Here is a 26000-nt window from a genome sequence, read left to right on the forward strand (position 1 = left end):
TAGTTAAATGAACGAGACTAAATTCCTCGTTTTTTTTATTTATTTATTATTATTATTTTTTTTTTTTTTTTTTTTTTGACTATGTTTTTGAAACATCTGAGTGTATACAATATAAACTGATATTTTTACTTAAGATTCACAACGAACGAGATATTCGGGGCTGGCTGCAGGACGAGGCAATCGTTGAATCTGTTTATATAATTGTTTAAGTGTTGATCCATCTGTCGATGTCGCCCCCCATAGCAAATCTGTTATACCGCCATATACAACATATATACATATATATACTGTACTAAAAACGTTTATAGAATTGTTGTAACAATAAATGTATCGAATGCGTTTTGAAAGTCTAAATAAACAGCTGCAGTGTCTACGTATGAGTGTGTACTCTCAATTAACAAACTCAAGCGACCTTTTCTTTCGTTTTCGCTCAACTATTTCAGGGTCTGATGTCAAAAATAAGTATGTATGTATGTAAGTAAATAATATTATACAGAGTGGGGCAAAGGTAATTACCCAATTGGAATGGTTATTGGCGGAGTATAAATTTATAAGCCAGACGGCTCACGAAAGAACAAATGTAGCATTTCTATCCAGGTCGTTCAATCCCTCATTTCTAACTGAGTAGATCACCCGACTTAGCCGTTCCAGACTTCCTATTATGGGATTATTAGAGATCATAGATTTATGACAGCAAGCCTTAAACTCTGTAAGGTCTTAAGGACCAGGATCCGAGAAAAATCGCTCCATGTTCTGGATGGAAAGTTACATAAAATTCAATTCTACCTGACTTGATCAAATAAATTCTAATGGATGAAATACAAAAATGTGTTAGTGAAAAATATGTTTTGTATAGAAAACAAGTTAGAAGGCTCTTGTCGACCCTGCTCGACTAGAGCCTCTCTAGTACTTGAAATGCGTTTTTTACAAATTGTGGGCGAAGGTGGCGTGGTATCCAAAATCTGTAAATTACAAAATGTTTGTATTCATCATATGTATATACACAGTAAATTTGAAGTCTCCAGGTCTAATAGTATTCCATTGAGGCTGTAAAAACAAAATCAATTTTTCGATTATTCTCGATAAAAAGGTTATCGGATGATTTATTGAAAAAATAAGACAAACTCGTACTGCGTATGGTATACACGAGTATACATGCCAAATTTTAGCTCTCTAGCTTTTGGGTCTTCTGAGATCGACACACTCATACAGACGGACGGACGGACGGACAGGGCTATATCGACTCAGTTCGTCGCCCTGATCGAGAATATATATACTTTAAGGGGGTTGCGATGATTCCTTCTGCCCGTTACATACTTTTTCACAAAACCATTATACCCTGATTTCCCATTTTCAATGGGTTCAGGGTATAAAAATTACGGCAAACGAGCATCAGGTTTTTTCCTTAACCCCACTGTGTACATATATGGTTCGTTAATTAAGGCTAGGCGAATTGAAGAGAGCATATTAGTTTGTAGCCGTTTTAAGGAATTTGATGTTTGGAGATATGCTGATCTATAGATCAGTTTATAAACTGGGCTGATACGTGTTTAGGGAATTTTTTAGTTTTAACACAATATTTGTTTTTGTTGAAGCTAACTTAGCTTAGTTGAAATTTGTTAATAACAAATAGGGGAAAAAAGTCAAGGATATCAAAGTTTAACAAAGTACATACAAATCCAGTAACAAATCTTTAAAAATCTAATTTTAATCTTGGTCTCGAATCCCGATAATTCGAACTTGGCTAAATACACTTAACAATTAATTACGCTACCTAAACTGTCAACCTAAATTGAACTTTGAATATATCTAGAATACCGTTAGGCAGCTAAGATTCTGATTCAGAAATATTGTCTATATGTTATAGCTGCTCATATTTCCAACGTTGCTTTGTATCATAATAATAATAATAATAATAATAATAATAATAATAATAATAATAATAAACATTTCTCATAGATACATACAATTAATGTTTATTGAATTCTTCAATATGCACAACGTTAACAAGAGTTTTGATTGTTGTTGTTGCTGTTGCTGTTGTATTGATTTATGTTTTAATGGAGTAGGCTTAAAATTATGGGCAGTCATGTATTGCAATATGAACTAGCAAACGCAGCTGCAGACAACTAACTTAGTTAGCACAAATCATTATCTATATAAGTATGTATGTATGTATTTATTTCACTTTTAACTATGCAGCTCACTCATTGTCTCTTTCGCACAAGCACACAAACACACACACGCCCACATACACGCACACGCACACGCACACACACACACTCGCACTCGCACACAGACAAATGCCCAGGCGATTTATAATCGCTGCTATAACTATAAGCAACATGCCCAGACTTGATTAATACTCTTTTTTTCATTCTCTCTTCTTTTGTTTTTGTTTTAGATTGACAAGGAAACATGAAAATACTTGGGTTTAGATTTTAGGCTAAAGCACAAATGAAAAGATACTTGTGTTTACAAAAATATCAATACAATCTATGCACATATATATTTAGTAAGAAAAAAAAGATAATAATATAGTATTGAAAACAAGGGAAACAAGGGCTTAATGATAATAAAGAAAACTATTACAAAACTATGACATTTGCTTAAATTATTTAGAGCCAAACAGACAAATTATACAAAATTTGGCAATACGTTTATAACATAGCAATTAAAGAAGGTGTTTGTTTGGTGTGTGTGAAAAGTACGCTCTTACTTTTGTGCATATACGAATGTAGTATGTATGAAACAAGGAGGGGCATATTTACGAATAGTAAGAACTGAATGAACAGATAGTGCACGCCCCCATTTGCAAACTATAGCCAAACACCATTGTCTAGCTGGCAATGTGCACTAAAATTATATCTCCTTTTTTGTTTATACTCATTTTTAACTTAAGTTAAGCAAATGCAAATGCTGCTGCTCATCATTGATCATCGTTAGCTCTTGCTATTGTTGTTATTGTTGTTGTTGTTGTTGCGGTTCTTGTTGTTGATGTTGTTATGGTTGTTATTGCTTTATTTGCTGATCTTCTGCAGCTTCTGCAATACTTTTAGTCCCTGTTCCTGATACTCCTGTTTGGACATCCAGAAGCCATCGCGATCTTTCGTTACCTCAGCCAATACAGCGCCACCAATGAAAACCATATCTTTGCGACGCGGCGGATCCTCAATGCGTATTTTGAATTTCTTTACAAATTACAAATTAGGAAAAGAGAAGTCAACGATTATAATTATGAGATACAATAGGAGAGGGAACGACCTACCGCCAATTTTTCCGTATCGTTCTTGAGTACCCGCTCCAAATACAACTGCTTTATTTCACGCTCCAGGCGACTGGGCAGACCCGGATACATGGTCGAGCCGCCGGACAGCACTATGTGCTTATAGAGCTCGGGTCGTATGTCAATGTCCGCCGCCTGTATCGTGTTGAAGGCCAGTTCCGCAATGCCGGGTCCCTCAACGTTTATTAAATGCGGTTGGAATAGCGCCTCAGGCGCTTCGAATCGCTCACCACCCACTTTGATCACACGGCCATCGGGTAACTGAAATCCAATCCCAAGCATAAATGTAAAACATGTGCACATGTGCATATACACCATAAGCATATCGTACCGTATAGGATTCCACCAGCACCGTGGTCTCCAATGCCAACCGTTGCTCCATCTCAATGTCGTAGCCAATATAGCAGAGTTTCTCCTTCATGATGCGCACCGTTTCAAAGTCAGCGGAATGATTAAAAGCATAGCCACGTAGTAAAAGTAACTGAAAGATTGGAAATTAAACAATTACATTGAGCTAAGCTATATGTGGAATGCGCATATACCTTAATCAAATAGCGCGTTATATCTCGACCCGCAATATCCAGACGCCTCGTTAAATGTGGCAGCGAGAACTCCTCATAGACTGGACAGATGTGCGTGACGCCATCACCAGAGTCGATCACCACGCCGGATATGAGACCCTGGGCGTACAGCGTTAATACTGCCTGTATGGCAATATACGTGGCATCGAAACCGTATTTCTCAAACATCACCTGTAAAGGAGAATATATATAAAAGAAGTGAATGAGTGCAATTCAAGATTAACTAACCTCGATCATCTTTTCGCGATTCTTTGTGGGATTCATGGGGGGTTCAGTCAGCAAGATCTTTGTGTTCGTCGGATCAATATCCATTTTCTTGGGCCCGAACGTATAGTCCCACACGTGACACATATCGTCCCAATTCCGGACCACACCGTTCTCCATGGGATAGGAGACCTCCAGTAGTGAGCGCAGCTTTGAGGCTTCATCGCCGACCATCAGATCCTGTAAAATGGCCATCACAGATTGTTTAATATCAATGCAGCGAGAGCATTTCAATATTATTATTATTATCTTTGCATTTGTTTAGTACATTGTTCGATTCAAACAGCGTTTACGAATTACTATAGATCAACACACCTACTTATACGACAGGCACAAAGCATAACGAGCAAACATTAGAATTCTATGCAGCAACAAGTAACGAATAACGAATAATAAATAACAAATAACGAGTAACTAATAACGAGTAACGAATAACGAGTAACAAATCAGGTTTATATTTTAAACAAATCTCCATTAGCTTCCGATTGTTTATCGTGCATTAGCGCAGAAAATAAATAAATAAAAACATATATATCAAATAAAAAATATTTATTGTATATGTATATTACAATTTACTTACTTTACTCATGCATAGAAACAGAGGGGGGGCAAACATATATAATATATAACTTGACTACATCTATTGCAGGTATACAAATTAAGTAAATACAAAACATAACAAATAAAATTAACTGCATTTATTAAAAAGAATAAGAAATGAAACAACAAATATATTTCTATGATAATATGAAAATTTTGATTTTACATGATTTTCTTCTTCTGCATATTCGAGACTGAAAACAAATGAATGAAATCTGTTTTACTTTTAATGCAAATACAATATACAGTATATATAATTATTTTGATTAATTATTTAGCAAGTGCAAGAACAATATAAAAACACTAGATAACTATAGTTTTATCCATTTTCAGTTTTACTCAATATTTATTCGACTTTAAGTTGTGCATTTCGTGTGTGTAAATAGGAATTGCAATTTAAGTTGGAGAAGTTGAATTTTATTTAATTAACTCATTTAATTATGCAATACAACACTTGGAATTTGAATTAAATATTTGTTGTTTTATTTTCTTTTTTTTTTTGTTGTTTTTTTTTTTTTTTTTTTTTTTTTTTTAAGCTATAAAACTTGACTTACATCGACATGTAAATCCTGTAAAATATTTGTTTCAAAAAAATATGTAAAAAAAGAACAGAAAATATGTATAAGAAGAATATTAAAAAAACAGAATGATTTCCTCATTAGAGATTTTATCTGAATGTTGAATAAGCTAAACTTATATATATGTATATATAATATGATCAACTGTATTAAATTTGCCCAATAAATCGATCTACTTTGTATGTGTGTGTGTTTATCGGGTATGGAAAGCGCTCAAAACAAGAAGGGAAGAACAAAAGGAAACGGGAAAAGCAATAATTGATATGTATGTATGGGGAAAAAAAAAGCCTGAAAGCAAAAAGTCATGCTCTCTATAACTAAAAACCTTTATTTGGGGACGCGGCTGAGGCACAGCCTACCTAATCTAGGCGGCTCTACGCGGCTAGATGACAGACTAGAAGAGTCGAAAGTCATTCATTCATCATCTTCATCATATCATATGAGAAACATATTGGTATACCTGTACCGTTACAGTTGGTATAATTAGATTTCGGATGCACCCACACCACTTGACAGTCGTGACAATTGTATTATACCAAGACCAAAAACAGACACCCATTATAATAATAATTAGAACCATAACGATGATTATGATGATGATGAGCATGATGACGATGATGGTAATGATGATGATAATTATTGTTTCAGCAACTCAATACAAAATGCAATGAATGTAGGAAACGTTGCAACAAGAGCGAGAGAGAGAGAGTGAGAAGAGAGAAAGAACGAGGCAGAGGGAGATAGTGAGAGTGATAAAACTAAAGAAATAATAGTAATTGTGATAAGAAACAATACCAAATGGCAAAAGTATCGTAAGTTAAGCAGTTGTTGTGTTTGGTATTCAAGAAACAAGAATGAAAATGCCAATGGAAATGGATATGGAAATGTGAAAGTGAAAATATACTAATAATAATGGACATACACTATGATAAGTATGGTGAGGCTATGCGCTAAGTTCTTGACCAATGCTAATCATACATATACGCACACATATACACATATGCATATACATATATGTATGTGTGTGTGCTTGTGTTTGTGTGTGTGTATGTGACTATATATAGTACTTAATTATTATGAATAGATAATCGACCTGTGCATATATGTATCTTTATATGTATGTATATATTAAGTATGCACGTGTGTGTGTGTGTGTGTGTGTGTTTGTGTGTGTATGTAGTATTAACTGTTAGACAATTAATATAGTATATATATGTATGTATATGTATGTGTGTTTGTCTATTGGTAAATACGCTTCTCATACCTTGACTTCGATGTCACCAATTTTGTTGACCGCCCGTATTATTGGTCGACCAACCATCGATGGGAAAATGTGCGCGGGAAAATTGCTGCCGGCATATCCGCATTTCACGAACTGTAGATGAGAAAAAGGAAAAATTATAACAAATCGCATTTCTTCTTGAGTGCATCGATTTTTGCCACAAACTAATGCCATTGCCCAGACACCTCGCCACAGCTCCGATCGATTCATACACAAACAGCTTGCACGGGCTTGAGAAACAGCTGCGACTACATCATTCGTAAGGGAAACTATATATTGAGGTAATTTAAAGTAATTTAAGAGCAGTTCTCAATTTATATTATAGATCAATCACTATATAGAGGTAATAACTTAAAGCTTCTATGGAGAACGATCTGTAAAGGAGTTGTATTAGAGCTCAACACTAATCTAACTAAACTTCAAGCTCTATAGAGGAAGTTTTCATTTTAATATATAAATTAATACTAATTATTTACATACATTTTAAAAGTTTTCCAAAAGCAATTCTGGAATTCTATAACATAGTCGAAGGTCTATAAAGATGTATGTCTACCAGATGTTCTAGGTCTCTATTATAAATCAAACTATATATAAAAAAAATCTAAAGGAAGTGAAAAAAATCTGAAGTGAAGGAAATGATCTAAAATAATGTCTAAAGGAAACTCTAAGCTCCATAGAGAGACTATTGTAAAGGGAGTCTGACAGTTATATTATATATCACTCTTCATAAGGAAATATTTATATAAAACTAAGGTATCTAGTTATATTATGGGTTCAACTCATAGGAATTTCGAAAGTTCTTTTAAAAATTAAACGTTATAGTGCAGCTTCTCTTCTTCATAATGGAAGACCTCTTTAATAATATTTGATTTTAAATACAAAATAAATCTAGAACGCACTTCTTAAAAAAAAGAACTTGTTGTTTACAGACTTATCAGCAATATCCAGATAAAACATTATTCAGACATCATTTGACGTACGTTTATAAAACTATTAAATTTACAATCATATTTACAATAAGCTCAATTTGAAAATAGAAAATACATAGATTTAGAATTTCGAATTTTTTGGATATAACAATTGATTCAGTTATCGGAAGACTTGCAATAATCGATAGCTCATGTGGCCCAGCGAAACGTAATCACAAACAAATTCTTTTTAGTCCTGATAAGAAATAAGATTGGGAATGGGTGCTCCGCTTCTTGCTGTTGTTTGTCTTCATTCTGGCGCTCTTTTTGTTGTTGGCACTGGGCGTGTGTGTGAGTGTATGTGCGGGAGAGCGTGTGATAGAGAGAGGCAGAGTATGCGTAACTTTTGATTTGCTGCGGTGAGTAATACTATGCCGACGCAGCTTGTACAACGCTTGTGTAGCCATGACTAAAGCTCCGTTTATATATGCATGTATGGGCACATAAATAAATAACTATATGAACATTATATACACGTACACACACACACACACACTCACACACATACTGGCTTCAGCATAGCTTGGACCGGCAACATTAGGGGGAGCGCCCCCCCGCAACGTCAACGCCCCGATATGCGAAGAAAATCGCTGTTTAACCTACATCGCTAGGCAAGCAAAGAACTGCAAATATGTGTGTCATCCAACTTGAGGCTAGACGGGATTTGGGCTTGGTTTGGGTTTGGGTTCGGGTTCTGGTTCTGGTTCGGTTTCGGGCAGCGTTAGCATGTGGCCACACAACGCATACATACCCCAGTGCCGTTATCACAAACAATAACTTTTCGGCCTTTGCTATCCATTTTGTGCACCAACTGGAAAATTGAACTTCAACTAAAACTGTCCACGGTTGATGTTGCTGCTGCTGGTGCTCCTATTGTTGTTGTTCTTGTTGTCGGTTGTTGATGTCGTCGTGGGTGTTTATTGTCTCTTTGCTGATGCTGATGCTGCTGCTGCTGGGACTGGAACTGGAGCTGGGACTGTTGTTTTAACGGCTCAATGTTTGGTGCGTCGCCGTAGCAGTTGGATGACTCGAATTGTTGCTGCCACCGCCGTTTTAATACTACTTTTGAATGACTACCAGACGAGGCTGACTGCAGTTAATCACACAATTTCCAACCGTACAAAAACACACACACATTTACAGACACGCATACACATGCCAGCTTCATTCATACACACACGGGCGATACTCATACACAACACACACACACATGTACTGGCACGCGGGCGGACTCTGCTCTGAATGCGTCGCTCTCTCACTCTCTTGCCGTATTTTCGATTGTTTTTGTTTTCAAAGATTTGAATTTGTGCACACGCTTTATACAATCAAAGTGTGCCACAAATAATAGCTTTTCTAATTATTGATTGCGAAAGGCTTGCAAATGGTTGCAAATTTCAATTCCTAGGCGGCACAAAACACAAGAAATAACACACACATACAGAACTAGAGTTGCGTGGTAAATATCGATATAACAATTTTTATATCTTATCAACTATCGAAACCTTACTCAAGGGCTACAAAACCAGTATCGGTATTGCGGGATCGCTACGAAATTTTTCATGCATTTTAGATATACATTTTCAAATCAAATTGAGCGCGAATCGGATGAAAGAGAAACGGAAATATGGAATAAACTTCTACAAATTAATAACGTAACTCAGCTTGAGATGGTGATTAGTTATCTGCGTCGCTGCTGTATATATGGGGTACATATAGTCATTATTGCATCCAACTTCAGCTAACGGATCCAGGATCTAGATGAAAAAAAAAAAATCTAAGCAATACTTTAGTTTATCTGAAATGGATACATCTTGCTATCGAGGTCAACAGAAGAGATAAAGGCAAAGGGAGCAACATTATGAACAGAAGAAGCAGGCGGAGAGTCGCGACAATTTTTATTTTATTTGGTTTATATAATATGTATGTATACTGTATGTATATATATATATATATATATATATATAAATATATATATATATATATAATTTGTTATCTTTAGAATTGCTTTAAGAGGCGAAATGTTAAATGTCTTAGATATACATAATGCTGTTCTCATATACATTTTTATGCTTCTTTCATAATTTGTATTTCATTTATTTAGTAATTAATTTTTGTTAGTTATTGAGTAAATTTCTTTTTGATTCTGCTTAGAGTTTGTGGTCGAGCCATATATGTATGTATGTGTATCTGTGTGTAGCGTATTTCTTGTTATACTCTTGATATTTATCAAAATCTATACGTATGTATGTATCTGCGTATCCTGTCTGTGGGTGTGTATGTGAGTTTGTTGACTGCCTACATACACACCTACATACATATGTAAGTCTGTAACTTTGTATGTTGTATTTTGGTTCTAAGCGGTGGACAACAAATGACATTTTGTTATACAATTTATAAATTGCTGTAAATGGAACAGTTAATTGAGAAGCACGCTGTTTGGTTTCATTTCTAGTTAGCATTGATTAACAATAGACTATCCATTACTGTTATATGCACGCGCGCAGGCATACATATGACAGTTGGCGCCATTTAATATAACAGTTGAATTCGCTCTCAACAAAGTATAACACATCCCTCTCTGTGTGTCTGTGTGTGTGTCTGTGTATATGTATAAATCTTTAAACACGCCTCGCAGTTTGGTGTTTGATTTTTCTTTGGATTTCTTTTTATCCATTTTCATAATTTGTCCGTTCATTAAATTGATGCAAGTTTACAATTTCATTCGCTCGCTGCTCATTAAGCAACTAATTTCCTTTTCTTAAGGTTTTCTTCTTCTTCTTTTTCTTTTAATAATTATTACTAACTAAATTGGTTTTAACATTTTTCGTTTATAAGCGGAATAAACATAAATCACTGTAACGAAATTTATGTAGTTTTGGGCTTAAAAACTTATTTCCTATAGACTGACTGTAGTTAGTAGTGCCAAAGTGTTATATATTAACTGTAATTTCTTCTCAAGTTGATTAATTCTGTGGATTTTTATAAAAGCTAAATTTTCTCATTTTATCTTAGTTTTCAGTTTGAAAATATATATGTATTTATATTTATATATATATAGGTATATATATATATTTATAATTGCGTAAGTATTATTTCGACACGTGCATAATCCATTAATTTTAAGTTAATTACTCTAAGTTTGATGACTTTACATATTAAGGATCAGTTGACGTATAATTAATTAATTATTTATATATATGTGTGTTTTAGAATTTCAAATAGAGTTCGCAAATTTGGGTAAGCAAAGTACAGCGTTTTAGAAAAATTGGTGGAAAAACAGCAAATGTCAATTGGGACCCGACTAAGAGTCATTAACGAAACGTTGATTATGAAGGCATTTCCGTATGTATGTATATGTATTATTATATATAAATATATGACTTAGTTACGTTAAGGGACAGTGTATCGGAGACTTGTTTCAAGGTTTACCACATTTAAATGGCTTGGATTTCTCTTTTCTCTTTTAATTATTCATATTCTTGTGAATCATAGAAGTTATTGGCTCTGCTTTGGTTTGATCTTATGAAAGTCAAATTTGATATATTTCATTTATAATGTGTTTTTTAATGCTCTACTTACAACATAAGAGAAATATATTAAAATTTCAAATATTTTCATAGCTAACTTCTTCTTGTTAGTGAGAGATATATTCGAAAACAACAAAACTAAAGGATATGAAGTCATTTTTTTAATTCCTTAATGTCCCCGATGCAAATTCTTGTTAATTGAAACATTAGCTAACTTGAGTTATGTTATAATAGTTTGATTTTTTTTTTTTTTTTTTTTTTTTTTTTACTTTTGAGTTTTCGCATGGCACAAGTAAATCTTTTGATTTCAGTTCTAAAAATTGTTTTGGGAAATTGTTTCAAGTGCTGCCTGACGTGTGGGACAGAGTTAAGTAAAAAGCTTATTGTTTTCATTTAGACTTTATACAGTACGAGTTCGTTATATATATACTATTTGCCAAAAAACATTCATATTTATATATATATAATTTATAAGTATATATACTTTGTTTTGTTTTGTTTTGTTTTATAATATACTTTATATATTGATTTGCTTTTCTGATGTCTTGTGCATAATTTGTGGAAAGGAAAAAAAAAAGGGAAATGCTGTGCGTGCTTCTTCTTATTTTCTATCAAGTGAAACTCTTTGTTTAATATTTTTATTCCAAATTTCATAACAAAAACAAAACAAATAAAAAATAAAAAAAAAAACTATGCGAAATATGGGTGCAAATGTTTCAGTTAGTGTTTATTTATTATAAATATATATAAATTGACTTTATATATATGTATATATTTGTTTAACAAAAAAAAAAAAAAAAAAAAGAAAAGGAATATGAAAACATGTGATATTCATTTGCAGTTGCAGTTATACATACACACACACACGCACATATGTGTGTGTGCTTAGATATTTTTTAATATTTTATTTAATTAGTTTAATATATTTGATTAGCTATTTAAATGTTAAATTGTTTTATGTTTTTGTTTAGTTTGTGTGGTACTTAAATCCTTATGCCATTTTTTTTTTTTTTTTTTTTTTTTTTTTTTTTTTTTGCTTTGTTCTTTTCATTTGGATATTTAAAATGCAATGTTTAATTGCTAAATAATTATTTAAGTTGTTATCCAAATTTTGTATTTGCGATTTCATTTGTTGTTCCTTCTGCCTCTTGCCCCTCCCACAATTGTAATAAGAATTCAACATGTTTTTGGCTAAGCAAATAAAAAACACAATAAATTATACACGAGTTCACACATAGAAACATATATGCAAGTTAAGTTAAGTTCAGTTACATTAGGCAACAATATAAACAACAAACAAATACATATGCACATACACACATATACACAGATATATATATGTATATACATATGCATTTTGTAAAATGTACAAGGAACATTAATTAATGGACTATTGCGACACATATTGCAAATTGTTTGAAAATTTCTTTTGTTTCTTCTGGGTCTTGCGAATTTTACAATGTTTAAGCAACAATTAACATTTGTTGTTTTTCTTTTTTTTTTTTTTAATTTTTGTTTCCGTTCAAGATTGCACAGTTCTTTGCTTTCTTTCATATAAGTTTGTATTTGTTTTTGTTAATGTTTTCCTCTCTTTTTTCTCTGCTCTCAATTAAACATAATATATGTACGCTTCTTTTTGGCGCTGCTAATTGTTTTCAACATATTAGCGCTAGGTTTTTTGGTTGTTTTTTTTTCTTTTTTCTTTTTCTTGTTATTTAACATGTTTTGTTTTGTTTTTTTTTTTCTCATTCTTTATACATACAAGCTTAAGATTAGTTTTGGATTTTTTTTTTTTTTTTTTTTTTTGTTTTTGTATTTTTAATTTGTATTACGGAAAAGGAATCTGTGGCTAGAGCGTAAAAGTAATCGATCAATGCATTAATTGTAATATCCTGCATACCTCAACGGGCATAAGTCCTTTGCTCCTTGCTGCTGCTGATGTTTGGTTTGTTCTCAGAGTGAAATGTTTATATAGAATTTCCACGTGCCATATTCCATGTATATGTATATATGATCAGCTCTGTTCCAATTGTTCAACTATTCCTTTGTTACCTCGCCTTTGACCTTTTTGCTTATCATTAAAGTAAGTATGTATTTGTGTATTACAATTATTACGAATGATGTTTTAGCTAAAACGACAAATCTTTGCAACATTATTATGTTTATATGTAGATATTTTATGTAAATATTATGTATGCATGCTCTCGCATGTGTGTGTGTGTGTGTGTGTGTGGCTGTGTGTGGGTGTGTATATGGGTGTGTACGTGTGTGTGGCTATGCGAGTCTGTGTGTGTGGGCAAGGGAGCACAGTGTGGCCCCTCTTGCACGTGCTCAGAGCATGCTCTGCCCGCACAACCGGCACAGGCAGCACACCCAGTCACACATACACACATACACACCGCCACGCACATCTGATCCGACAACAGGTATTACTTATTAGTATTACCGACCGTAATCGGCGCCCACACAGAAGCCACCGACTCCTGTTGTCCCTCCCACGCCGTTGCCGTTGCCCTCCGCGCTGATTCTTTATCCATGCGCCGCTCCATTGTTGCCCTGACTATGATGCTGATGCGGGTGCGGATGATCGTCGCTGGGTGTGGGCGGCTGATCCCGTCGGGGCGGCATCCGCTCGTTGACCGCATCGAGTCCCTTGGCCTCCGCAAATGAGGTAATCTTGTGGTTGGGCGAGAAGCCCTGCATGGCATTCTTGAGGGACTGCTTGCCGCCGGACAGAGCGCCCAGGGGCAGGGCGCCCGTGGGCGTCAGCCCCTTCAGCTGCAGCACGGACTCGGACTCCTCGCGCAGCACTGAGAAGACGCGCGCCATTTTGCCAATGGCGCGTATCTTGTTGCGGATGACCTCCTTGCGCAGCGCCGCCTCGTCGTCCGACAGCGGCTCCTCGCTCTCCTCGGTCATGAGCTCGTCGTCGGAGCAGATGTTCAGCACATTCACCAGCATCTCGGTGACCTTCTCGCCGACGAAGGGCAGCGACCAGGTGAACACGTCCATGAAGTTGGGAAGCCAGTAGGGATGCGGCGAGCAATTGAACTGTCGGATGTTCATCACGTTGTTCTCGTACTTGAGTACCGCCGCCTTGTTGTTGTACACGTCGAGATAGTTGGGCGCCGAGAAGATGGTGATCAGCGAGGGGAAACCGGTGGTCTGGCTCTTGCGGTACATGCGGTAGCCGGCGTCCTGCGCCTCGTGCGCCCGTATGATCGACAGCAGATTGTTGTTCTGCAGGAAGTCGCAGCAGGCGGCGTAGCTGTAGAAATACGAACAGCCGCGCACCGAGTTGTGCGTGTAGAAGTCCGAGTTCTTCTCGTTGCCAAAGTCCTCGAGCGGATCGGACCACAGCAGGTCGCACATGGGGCCAAAGGCGGGCGGCTCCTTGAATCTATCCAGCCGCCTAATGTCCTCCAGCTCGTGTATCTCCGGCGACAGTCCGCCGTGCACGCAGAGGAACTGCTGGTTCATCAACGCCGCCAACGGCAGGCAGTCGAACGCATCCATGCACGCGTCGTACACGCGCTCCGAGTATTTGATCTTGCACTCCTGCTTGAAGGTGAAGTACTCGGTCAGATGCCGGCACTCGTGATTGCCGCGCAGCAGGAACAGCGTCTGCGGATACGTGATCTTCAGCGACCACAAATAGAGGACGCACTCAATGCTGAAGTAGCCCCGGTCCACATAGTCGCCCAGGAACAGATACTTTGTTGTTGCCGGCGATCCGCCCACCTCAAATAGCTTCATGAGATCATAGAACTGGCCGTGGATGTCGCCGCACACAGTAACCGGCGCCTCAATATCGATCATTGTCTTTTCGTGCCGCAGCAGGGCGGCGCCCTCCTGGATGATGCGCAGTGCCGGCGCCTCCTCGATCCGGCCCTCCAAAATGAAGTGCTGCTTGAGCAGCTCGTGATTGGGTTTGCCGGTGCGCGCATCGAATACCTCGGCCAGCGTCAGCTTGTGACTGGGTGGAAATGGAACGCTGTCGACAACGCGCTCTTTGGTGTTGACCGCTGCGTGTCCGCCATGCGCCTTATGCGTGGGACTATCGTGGCCAGCGCTGGCGGCATTCGAGTTGCTGTTGCTGCTTGCTGTGGCATTGCCCGTGGCGGAGGCGTTGGCATTGGCACTGGCGTTATTGTTGTTGCTGCTGCTACTATTGCTGCTGCTGCCGTGATGCGTGTCTGTGGCATCCGTGGAGTTGGTGGCGTTGCCACCTCGCTGATTGGCACTTGTTGCCACTTGGGCAGCGACGCCGCTCGATTGATTATTCGAAGACATGTTTGCAGTACGCTGTGAATTGGATTGTGGCTGTGGCTGTGGCTATTCCTCTTCCTGTTGCTGTTGCTGTTGCTGATGCTACAGATGGCGCCCACACTGAGTGAGCGTATTCTATGGTGTGCGCTGTCTACTGCACTGGATTGCACTAGCTGCACACACGCACACGCACGCACTGGCACGTTGGCCAACAACACACGCACTTTTCTACTTTGTATTCTACTCCTGCTGCTGTTGATTTTTTTTCTTTTCTTTCTTTTTTGTTGGAACTAGTTAGCCGCTTTGTAGCGTTACAGGATTTTGCTATTTTCGGTTGGTAATTTTCTATATCTCGGTTACAGTTGTTTCTGTAACACAACAGCAATGTATTCACAATTTGTTTTTATATTTTCGTTTCGTCTTGGCTGCTGCTGTGCCCTGCAGACGTCGTAATTTCTCTCGCTACGTTTTTTTTTCGCTTCTCAATGGAATTTTCAGCTCCCCCTCCCTCTCCTTTATTTTTATTGATATTCTACCAGTGTGACCACAAATTGCGAGTGCCAAATTCTACAATTTTCAACTGCCATGAATACCAAAAATACCATGTTCGACGTTAAGTCAATGTACGCTGACGTAAAGCAGCAGGAGGATGACGTAAGCAAATGTATAGTAGCAGTATATACTTGGAATAAATTACAGAGCTTCTAAAACGTTATTTTATGCATGGCTTATATTCAAATCATACTCAAGTCTAGTAATCACTTTATACCTGATATATTACTTCACATGGCTAAACAAAATCTGCATTTTTATTGCATTATTTTAAATCTCCGTAAGCCGACTTTTTGTAATCTGTTGTTGTTATCGATTGCTCACAATAAAAGACAATGCCCAGAAGCATTTATAACAGATTCAAAATGTGGACTATCGATTCTTAACATGCTTAACGTAACCGCAACGGTAACTTACTTCCATTTGGCGTCAAATTTGAAAAATTGAACTGAAAAAAATCTTATAACATATATGTATTCAAAACGAACATTTAGAGGAAATAATAAACGTGCGCGCATTTTATTCTCAGGATAGGTACTTGTATATTTTTTTTAAATGGTTTTGTATTGTTTTGTTTTGTTTTTTTTTTTTTTTTTTTTTTTTTTTGTTTATATTAATTTTGTTAATAACATTGATAATCTTTGTTTTTATTTTGCATTCACTTAAGGTTAAAACTTGTCTGCATTTGTTCATTATGCCATTTGTAAATTAATTTGTTCTTCTCCTTCTTCTTCTTCATCATTTTCTCTGGATTGCATACAATTTATCATTTCTCACAACGGCGCAGTTCGCATTTTGGCAAATTTGGCAAATTTATTTGCATTTGCCAGCCAGCTGCCCCTATCATTTGTTTTTCTGTTTTTCTTGCTTTGTTTGTTTGTTTGAAATACATTTATAAATTTATAATATAATAATGCTTTCACTGTTTAAATTTGTTAATTTACTTATTTTCGGTTTTATAATAAAATTGAAAATTTTTAAGAGAATTATCTAGATGTGATGTTTGTTTTTTTGTTTCTTATTTATTTTTGTTTCTTATATATATATATATATATTGTTTTAAATATTAATTTGTTTTAATCTTGCTTTAATATTATTTGTTGTTGTTTGTATTTGTTTAAATATAAGTATATAAACTTTTTGCTTTGACTCTGACAAAGTTGCTTCAACTTATTATTTATATTATTATATTACTTGTTATGTATATGCATTTATATATATATATATATATATATATATATATATATATATATATATATATATGTATGTACATATATAGGCATATAAATAAATGTTTAAATATATATAAAATATGCATTTAAATTGATTTATCCAAAAGGTAAAGTTTTAATTCTTTTCATAATTATATATATATATATATATATATATATATATATATATATATATATATATATATATATATATATACATATACATACATATTTATTTATATATATATATATATATATTTAAGTTTTTCTTGTGTAAAGTTTTTTGTTTTTTTTTTTTTTTTTTTTTTTTGTTTAAAGCATTCGAGGGCAGGAAGTAGATGTTGAAAAATACACGTATCAAAAAATTAGAGTTAAAATATATAAACAGTACAAATATTAAATATATAAAAGGGGATTTATCCTTTCTTAGTTTTTGTTGTTGTTTTTGTTTTCTTGTTGTTGCAATGAAGACTTTTGTTAATTGGAAATAAAAGTTTACTTGAGAAACCAATGTTCTACTAAATAAATAAATAAATAAAAAAAAAAATAGGTACAGTAAAGTACAGAGGCACACACCCGCAATCACACATTCTCACAAACACTCACACACACACATACTCGCACACACAGACAGAGTCACTAAGTTCAAAGCATTTGTTTATTTGCATTTATTCAATGTAAACAGAAACAAAAATGAAAATTTTATTTTCACTTAAAAAAAAATTAAACTAAATTTGTTTAAAACAATGTGATTGTACATATATATGTATATGTTTATATGTATGTATGTGTTTCAAATATTTATGCTAATTTACAACAAATTCTTTTTCACTTATTTTTGCTTCTCCATGGTTTTGTTTTCTTCTAATTATAACTATTGCAGTAAAAATAATTAAAAAGCGTAAAATTAAAACAAATTATTTGTAACACAATTCTCTCGCATCTCTCTCTCTCTCTCTCTCTCTCTCATGCTTGCTTAGCTAAGAACAGAGCAAAAATTCAAATGAAATATTAAAAGTGTATAAGTATATGTATATTTATTATAACTGCTTTTTAAATATATATATTTTTGTTAATTTTAACAATTTTAATTTATTTAAAATTTGATATATATATATATATATATACATATTTTTTTTTTTTTTTTTGTTCTTGGGTAAATTGATTATTTATTGTGATTGTAGTAGAAAATGTACCGTTAAAAAGTGTTCTAACTGCTGCGCTTAAAAGGAGATAGAAGCAGTAGAAGTGGAGTGGGAGATGGAAGAAGGAAGAGGAAGAGACGAGCAGAGCGATTGAGTGTGAAAGCCTTAGAAAAAAGATAAGAAAAGTTTTCTTTTTGTTTTTTTTGTTTTTGTTTTTTTTTTTGGTGTATATAGTATAAAAGTATTAGTATCATATTTTGTTAGCTTAGCTTATGTTAGCTTCTTATTGAACGTTATGAATTTGAATAATTCTTTATAGAAGAGCGCGCTAATTTGCATGTGTGTGTGCGTGCGTGTGTGTGTGTGTGTGTCTGTGAGTGTTTGACGCGAAGGGGCGGAAGAAAGTATTCACATGTGTACATGTGAGTGCACATGCATAACATATGCTTGCATGCATGGGTTTCTGGAGCTTAATAAATTCATTAAATTTAAATTTGTTTTTTTTTTTCAAGTGTTATTTAAAACCAATAATATGTATTAAACGTACTGCGTTTGTAATTGTTTTCGCTTCTTTTTTTTTTTTTTTTTTTTTTTGTATTCAATTTAAATTTATGTATATCTATATATAATTTTTTTTGGGGAATTGAAATGCAATAAACTTTTGTAAATTGTTTGCTTTGTTCATATATATATATATGCTGATCTGCTTAGCTTATAAACATTGTTTCATTTGTTAATGTACTTTTAACTATTTGGGGAAATGGGTCTATGTGTGTGTGTTACAACTGCATATGTGGTGCGCACATACACACACACTGTTATACTGCCATACTGCTCTAATGCTCCTGTTAGGTTGGCGAAAGGCATTCGTCTAAAACTGTTGCCTGCTTTCAGGCGTTGTAGTTAATAGCGTACGCTCTTGCTATCTCTCTCTAACTAATGTTCCCAGGCTACTCAGTTTTTATTTGTGATTCGTTTGTTTCGTTTTATATATAATATTATTGGATATTTGTTGTTGTTGTTGCCTATAAATTTAATTCAAATTTGTATGCTTTTGGAGGCAACGATTTATATGATTTGTATTTATCTATATATGTATATATACATATATATAATGTTTGTTGCTCTCTCTCTCGCTCGCTCGCTCCCTCCCTCTCTCTCTCTCTCTCTCCTCCACTTATTCCATCTCTGTCTCACAACTGCAACTGTTTTTTGCTTGTTTTTGGTTTTTGTCAATAAACATGTTCGGCGGATCGCCATTACTTTAAACATATATGTTTGTATATAATTTTCTTATTCATTATATATGTATGTATTTGTTTGTATGTATGTATAATTGTTTATAAAGTACTTCAAATTGCTATAAGTTTGCATTTTGTATTAGATTCATGTCAACTATCAAATGTTTTCACTTTATCATCAAATTTCAATTCATTTGCTAACTCGTCTTCTCCTTTTCATCGTCGCTTCTTTGTCCTCTCTTCTTTGCTCTGCTCTCAACAATAATTATTTTTTTGGTTTTATTTTTTATCGTTTAACATTATATAACTTAAAAATAATGTACATAGGTACTCTTCTTCTTTTGCTTAATTTTTAATAAATGTTTTTGGTTTTCGTATTTTATTTTTTTATAATGTTTTGTTAATATTCATAATAATATATTTGTTAAAGAGAAGTTGCACTCGTTTATATATATATTTGATTTCTTTATTTTTTTCGCATTGTATTTTTATAAATTCATTTGACTTAATTATTTAAGGTGTAGAAAACAATAAATGTATGTAAATATACAATAGGTAAAAACAAAAGTAGAAACAACAATTTAATTTAAAATTCGTATGCATAAATATTACATTTGTTTATAATAAATATATATATATATATATAAATAGGCAATAGGTAAACGAAAAAAAAAAAAAAATCCTAGTAACAGCTAACAACAAAACCCAATTAAACTATGCCCACTTCTTCACATTTTTTTTCAGTTTGCTTTGTTTCTTTCTTGATGTTTTGTATTGATTTCAATTAATTTTTACTTTCGCTTTTAATTAACAAATAACTAAAATTCGATTAAGTATAAAAAAGAATCGACGCTTACGTCGACGCAGACGCAAATGTAAGGCTGCCGCGCAAAGGAGACGCCATTTGCAAACGCATTGTGTTGTTCTTGTTGTTTCTGTTTTCAGTTTCTGCGCACATTGCATTTGTATTGCATAGTTAACAGGCGCAAGGCGCTCGCAATTAATTTCGTCTGTTTTGCATGCATCTTCTGCTGACTGCTTTGCCGCTTGATTGTTTTTGTTTGTATGTAACAGATAACATATATATGTTTATGCATATATACATATGTAAATACAAAGAAAGAGAGGGAGTAAGAGTAAGTTAAGGAGGGTGAGAGTTTACAGCAAAGAGTGCATAAGTTCATAAAGCTTAGCTTATGCGCATATATGTATGTGTGTGTGTGTATGTTTTTAATACCGTTTAATACCGGCAATTCGCTTTTGCGTTGCTTTTTGTTGGAGGCTGCTGCTTCTGCTGCTGCTGCACATTTGACATCTGCTGCGCTGCAGCCGATCCGTTTTAATCATATATTTTTTGTATATGTATGCATATACATATATACATATATTTATATTCCGCTAATGACTACGATAAAGATGGCACGTATATAAAGACCACATACACAATCACCAGATGAGAGAGTGTGAGGCGACAATGGCGACAACAAATGTACTCATAAACTTTGAGTTTATTTTTTGAGTGTGTGTGTGTATGTGTGTATGTAAGTGTGTATGTATGTATGTGTATATATGTGTGTATTTAAGGTGATTCGACAGTAATAAACAAAGAGAAAAAGGGAGTGTGTGTGAGAAAGAGAGATAGAGATAGAGAGAGAGAGAGAGAGAGAGAGAGTATTAGCTATAGAGAGAGATTCAGTCGTTTTGTTTTGGTTTTTCAGGTTGTTTTATGTTGTGTGTTGTTCCTGTCGTTTCTTCGTGTTTCTGTAATAAAAGATTGTAGTAAAATATTGCTGTTGTTTGTTTTTGTTTTTGTTGTAGGAAGTAGTTAAGCGTTAGCTTCTTCTTGGTGTTTAGCTTTAAAGTCGCCCTCGGCGCCACACAACGAAAGTAGTATAATTTCTTAGCGTTTAGCGTTTTTCTTTAGTTTTTTTTCCATTTTTTTTTTCTTTTTGTTAATTAATTTTCTTTTCTTTTCTTTTTTTGTTTAAAAGGTTGATTCTTTCAATATCTTTTTTTTTGGGAAGGTTATATATTGATTTATATGTTTTTTTTTGTTTTTTTTTTTGTTTTTTCTTTAAATTTATTTATTTTATTCAGAAACGAGTTAGTTTTTTTATAAAGTCGATTTTTTATAACTTGATTTTGCATTCTTGTAGCATTGCAAATAATTAAATTTACCTAATTTACAGCTTTACAGCTGCTGCTGTTGCTACTGCGACGTCAACGTCAGCGTCAGCAGCGGCGCGCCCGTTAACTTCGCTTCGTATATTGTTTTGCTCTTTTGATATAATGTTGCACAAAATTTTGATGATTTATGCATAGAATTACATACATATATATAATAAATATATATATGTATATATATTTATATACGCATATACATACATACATATATAGTATTTGCATATGTATATGTATGCATGTATATATGTACATATAACTATTTATACAGTTCTGTATTGTTTTAACTGCAATTTATGATGATTTGCTTCTGTATTTTTCCCACACTGAAATTTGTATTTCTGTGTGTTTGTTTTTGCTTTTGTTTATGATTTTTATCTGTAATACCAATAAGTTAAACGCTTGCATTTCATTTACTTTTATGCTTTCGACTCGTTCTGTTGCGTGTTTTGTTTTTATTATTATTAATTTGTATGTGTTTTGCATTTTGGTTTTGTTTTCTTCTATTTTATGTTACTTTTCAAATTCATTTCAGCTGCGGCTGCGCAGCGATGCCTGTCTGCATGTGTGTGTGTGTGTGTGTGTGTGTGTTCTGCACTGCCGCAGCTCGAAATTACATATAACTATTTGATTTGCTTATTCCCTCCCACTCGCACGCACTGCCACCGTTTGGTTTGCTGTTCACTTAATTGTCGATATCTAAAACTGACTTAACAGCGCCGCTGCTGCGCTGCTTTGCTGCTGTAGAGCGCTCTTCTACGCTTCTGTTACGCTTCTGTTACTCTTCTACTTTGCTGCTCTGCTACTCTGTTACTGACTTAGAATTATCCGCTGATTGAATTCGCACTCGCATTGGCCGCTGCTGCTGCCGCCGCCGACAGTGACTTCTGGCCCTCCTCCGCCGGCGAGGGCGTGGCATCGCGTCGGGGCGGCATCCGCTCGTTGACCGCATCGAGTCCCTTGGCCTCCGCAAATGAGGTAATCTTGTGGTTGGGCGAGAAGCCCTGCATGGCATTCTTGAGGGACTGCTTGCCGCCGGACAGAGCGCCCAGGGGCAGGGCGCCCGTGGGCGTCAGCCCCTTCAGCTGCAGCACGGACTCGGACTCCTCGCGCAGCACTGAGAAGACGCGCGCCATTTTGCCAATGGCGCGTATCTTGTTGCGGATGACCTCCTTGCGCAGCGCCGCCTCGTCGTCCGACAGCGGCTCCTCGCTCTCCTCGGTCATGAGCTCGTCGTCGGAGCAGATGTTCAGCACATTCACCAGCATCTCGGTGACCTTCTCGCCGACGAAGGGCAGCGACCAGGTGAACACGTCCATGAAGTTGGGAAGCCAGTAGGGATGCGGCGAGCAATTGAACTGTCGGATGTTCATCACGTTGTTCTCGTACTTGAGTACCGCCGCCTTGTTGTTGTACACGTCGAGATAGTTGGGCGCCGAGAAGATGGTGATCAGCGAGGGGAAACCGGTGGTCTGGCTCTTGCGGTACATGCGGTAGCCGGCGTCCTGCGCCTCGTGCGCCCGTATGATCGACAGCAGATTGTTGTTCTGCAGGAAGTCGCAGCAGGCGGCGTAGCTGTAGAAATACGAACAGCCGCGCACCGAGTTGTGCGTGTAGAAGTCCGAGTTCTTCTCGTTGCCAAAGTCCTCGAGCGGATCGGACCACAGCAGGTCGCACATGGGGCCAAAGGCGGGCGGCTCCTTGAATCTATCCAGCCGCCTAATGTCCTCCAGCTCGTGTATCTCCGGCGACAGTCCGCCGTGCACGCAGAGGAACTGCTGGTTCATCAACGCCGCCAACGGCAGGCAGTCGAACGCATCCATGCACGCGTCGTACACGCGCTCCGAGTATTTGATCTTGCACTCCTGCTTGAAGGTGAAGTACTCGGTCAGATGCCGGCACTCGTGATTGCCGCGCAGCAGGAACAGCGTCTGCGGATACGTGATCTTCAGCGACCACAAATAGAGGACGCACTCAATGCTGAAGTAGCCCCGGTCCACATAGTCGCCCAGGAACAGATACTTTGTTGTTGCCGGCGATCCGCCAATTTCGAATAGCTTCATAAGATCATAGAACTGGCCGTGGATGTCGCCGCAGACGGTGACCGGCGCCTCAATATCAATCATTGTCTTCTCCTGGCGCAGCAGCGTGGCGCCCTCCTGGATGATGCGCAGGGCGGCGCTCTCCTCGATCCGGCCCTCCAGTATGAAATGCTGCTTAAGTACATCGTGGTGCGGCTTGCCGGTGCGCGCATCGAAGACATCGGCGCAGGTTAGCTTTCGGCTGGGTGGGAACGGCACGCTGTCGATCACACGCTCCTTTGTGGATATTGTGCTACGTTTTGTGGGGCTCTGTGGCGTGCCGCCGGACGATCCCGAGCCAGCTGCAGCTCCAGTTCCAGCGCCAGCGCCAGCACCCGCTGCACCACCCGCTGTCGTCCCCGTCGCTCCGCTCGCATTCTTTTCATGTGTATTGTTAACGCTGCTGGCAGCTGATGAATTTGATTTTTGATTTTGCTGCTGTGCAGCAGCCGCTGCCGCTGCCGCTGCTGCCGCTGCTGCTGCTGCTGCTGATGACTGCGACTGGCTGCTGTTGCTGTTGTTGCTCTGCGCTAATGGCGAAGACATTTTCCTAGACTTCGACTTTGACTTCGACTTCGACTCCGACTCCGACGACGACGACGACGAACGACGACTACAAGTTGGACCAGGCCGTCGCTGCTCCGCCCCCCACGCGCCACGCACAAACGACGCTCCTCAGCTCTGCGGAATGTCCGGCCGGTCAACTGGCTAACGGGGCTAGCGGGCAATACAGTTGACGGGAAACAGCTGACGGCTAACGGTGAGCGGCTAACGTTTGCGTCTTTATCGCAGTCCTTGTGCTTGGCCTTGTCCGTCTCCTTATCCAAATGGCCTGCAATGGAAGTAATGCAAGAAATGTCATTATATATAAAGGTATATATGCGCACAGGTGTACAGCTGTGCACCTGTTTATATTATATATATATTTATATATATAAGTCTTTATATATCCCACAAAATCCCATTTATCAAATTGCAATTGCATTTCAAAGTCGTCGTATCAAAATTCAATTAAAATATTTTTACGATGCAAAAACATTCGATTTGATTGCAATTCTCCAATAGGCCAATAACAATTACGTTAGCCCACAGCCGCATCAAACCCCCTCCCTCCACCTCCCACCCATCCTCTTCCCCAGTCCCTTTGACATGCCAATTTATATTTATAAGTTTGTAGCTTCAAAAGAGCTATTCAATTGAATTTCATTCACTTAAATTTGATGTAAATGCATTTCCCATTTTACCCAACGAAAATAGTTCATTGAAGCTGTAAGACTTTATAATTTGATTTAGCAATTATATAAATAGAGTTCATCAAATACTGTATACAGCTGTGTTCATGATAATAGAAGCACTACGAAGCCATCAAGCATTATATTCATGAGCCAATCTACAGTTGTATTCCCTATATAGTAGCAATGCACTATAATTAAACTTATTCACACTTTGTCTACATCGATTGCCTCCGTGATATTAAATCTTTATGTGCGGCGTGCGTCGTTGATGTCTGTAAAGTTCCCTTTGGGCAGAGATAGTTTATGGTGTTTTTTTTTTATGGAATGAGAACGGAACTAATCGGCTATTACAGATCTGATGGGCTATTTATATATTCTGCTTTTTTTTTAATTAAAATTTTTTTGTTAATTTAAAAAAAATGTTTTTCTATATTTGTTTGTAATTTATTTTATTTTGTTTATTTTTCTGCTTGCGTTTTTATGAATGTATTTTTTATTTATACTTTTAATAAAATTTAATTAAATTAAAAAAAATTATTTATTTAATTTTATTTATTTAATTTTTTTTATTTAATTTTATTTATTTAATTGTATTTATTTAAATTTTTTATTATTTTTGTTTTTTCTTTTTTATTTTATTATTATTTTTTTATTTTTGTTTTTTTAATTGTTACTTTAATTTTTTTTATTATTTCTTTATTTTGTATTTATTGTTTTTTTTTTTTTTTTTTTTTTTTTTTTTTATTAATTTCTAAATATATTTTTATTTTATTAATTTTTTTAATTTCATTTTTTTATTTTTTTTTTTGCTCTTTTTATTTATTAATTTTTTCTGTATTTGATTATTTTTTATAATATCTATATTTTTATTATTTTTGTTATTTTACGTTAGGGCTTGAGCTCTCTTAGCAAGAGCTGTCAGCATAGAATTCTCACAGCTAGAATTAAAGCTCTAAGCTCTACCTCTAGAATGTCTTGCTATTCGATGATCGATTCTTC

The 26000-nt window shown here is 36.0% G+C and overlaps 3 protein-coding genes across 4 annotated transcripts in view; all 3 read right to left on the bottom strand.

The window, feature by feature from the left end:
* Positions 1–1956: 1956 nt before the first annotated feature.
* Positions 1957–8989, bottom strand: LOC6583932 (actin-related protein 2). Of its 2 annotated transcripts, XM_015161360.3 has the most exons (8): positions 8311–8989; positions 6574–6684; positions 5286–5300; positions 4096–4311; positions 3829–4038; positions 3618–3767; positions 3269–3547; positions 1957–3191 (listed from the first exon to the last, which is right to left on the bottom strand). In XM_015161360.3, exons 1-8 carry the CDS (start codon positions 8356–8358, stop codon positions 3021–3023), a joined length of 1200 nt encoding a protein of 399 aa, XP_015016846.1. In that variant the 5' UTR covers positions 8359–8989; the 3' UTR covers positions 1957–3020. The 2 variants fall into 2 exon arrangements, with proteins under 2 accessions (XP_015016846.1, XP_002009592.1); XM_002009556.4 differs by lacking the exon at positions 5286–5300 and having other exon boundaries at positions 8311–8988.
* Positions 8990–11325: 2336 nt separating this feature from the next.
* LOC6583933 (serine/threonine-protein phosphatase 2B catalytic subunit 2) lies at positions 11326–15882 on the bottom strand. The gene has a single exon (XM_002009557.4). It carries the CDS (start codon positions 15377–15379, stop codon positions 13616–13618), a length of 1764 nt encoding a protein of 587 aa, XP_002009593.1. The 5' UTR covers positions 15380–15882; the 3' UTR covers positions 11326–13615.
* A 6337-nt stretch (positions 15883–22219) lies between these two features.
* Positions 22220–26000, bottom strand: part of LOC6583934 (serine/threonine-protein phosphatase 2B catalytic subunit 3) — a 29445-nt gene continuing 25664 nt past the window's right edge. The window contains exon 2 of the mRNA XM_002009558.4: positions 22220–24598. Within this exon, the coding sequence (XP_002009594.4) occupies positions 22510–24312 (1803 nt within the window). The 5' untranslated portion in view covers positions 24313–24598 and the 3' untranslated portion in view covers positions 22220–22509. The remainder of the gene's footprint in view (positions 24599–26000) is intronic.

This window comes from Drosophila mojavensis, unplaced genomic scaffold, assembly GCF_018153725.1.
Source record: "Drosophila mojavensis isolate 15081-1352.22 unplaced genomic scaffold, ASM1815372v1 contig_136, whole genome shotgun sequence".
NCBI lineage: Eukaryota > Metazoa > Arthropoda > Insecta > Diptera > Drosophilidae > Drosophila > Drosophila mojavensis.

Coding starts and splice junctions, on each gene's coding strand:
- LOC6583932 (XM_015161360.3), bottom strand. CDS start 8,358: ATGGATAGCAAAGGCCGAAAAGTTATTGTTTGTGATAACGGCACTGGG. Junction 3,548..3,617: donor TGCTGGTGGAATCCTATACG/GTACGATATGCT, acceptor ATTGGATTTCAG/TTACCCGATGGCCGTGTGAT. Junction 3,192..3,268: donor ACGATACGGAAAAATTGGCG/GTAGGTCGTTCC, acceptor TAATTTGTAAAG/AAATTCAAAATACGCATTGA.
- LOC6583933 (XM_002009557.4), bottom strand. CDS start 15,379: ATGTCTTCGAATAATCAATCGAGCGGCGTCGCTGCCCAAGTGGCAACA.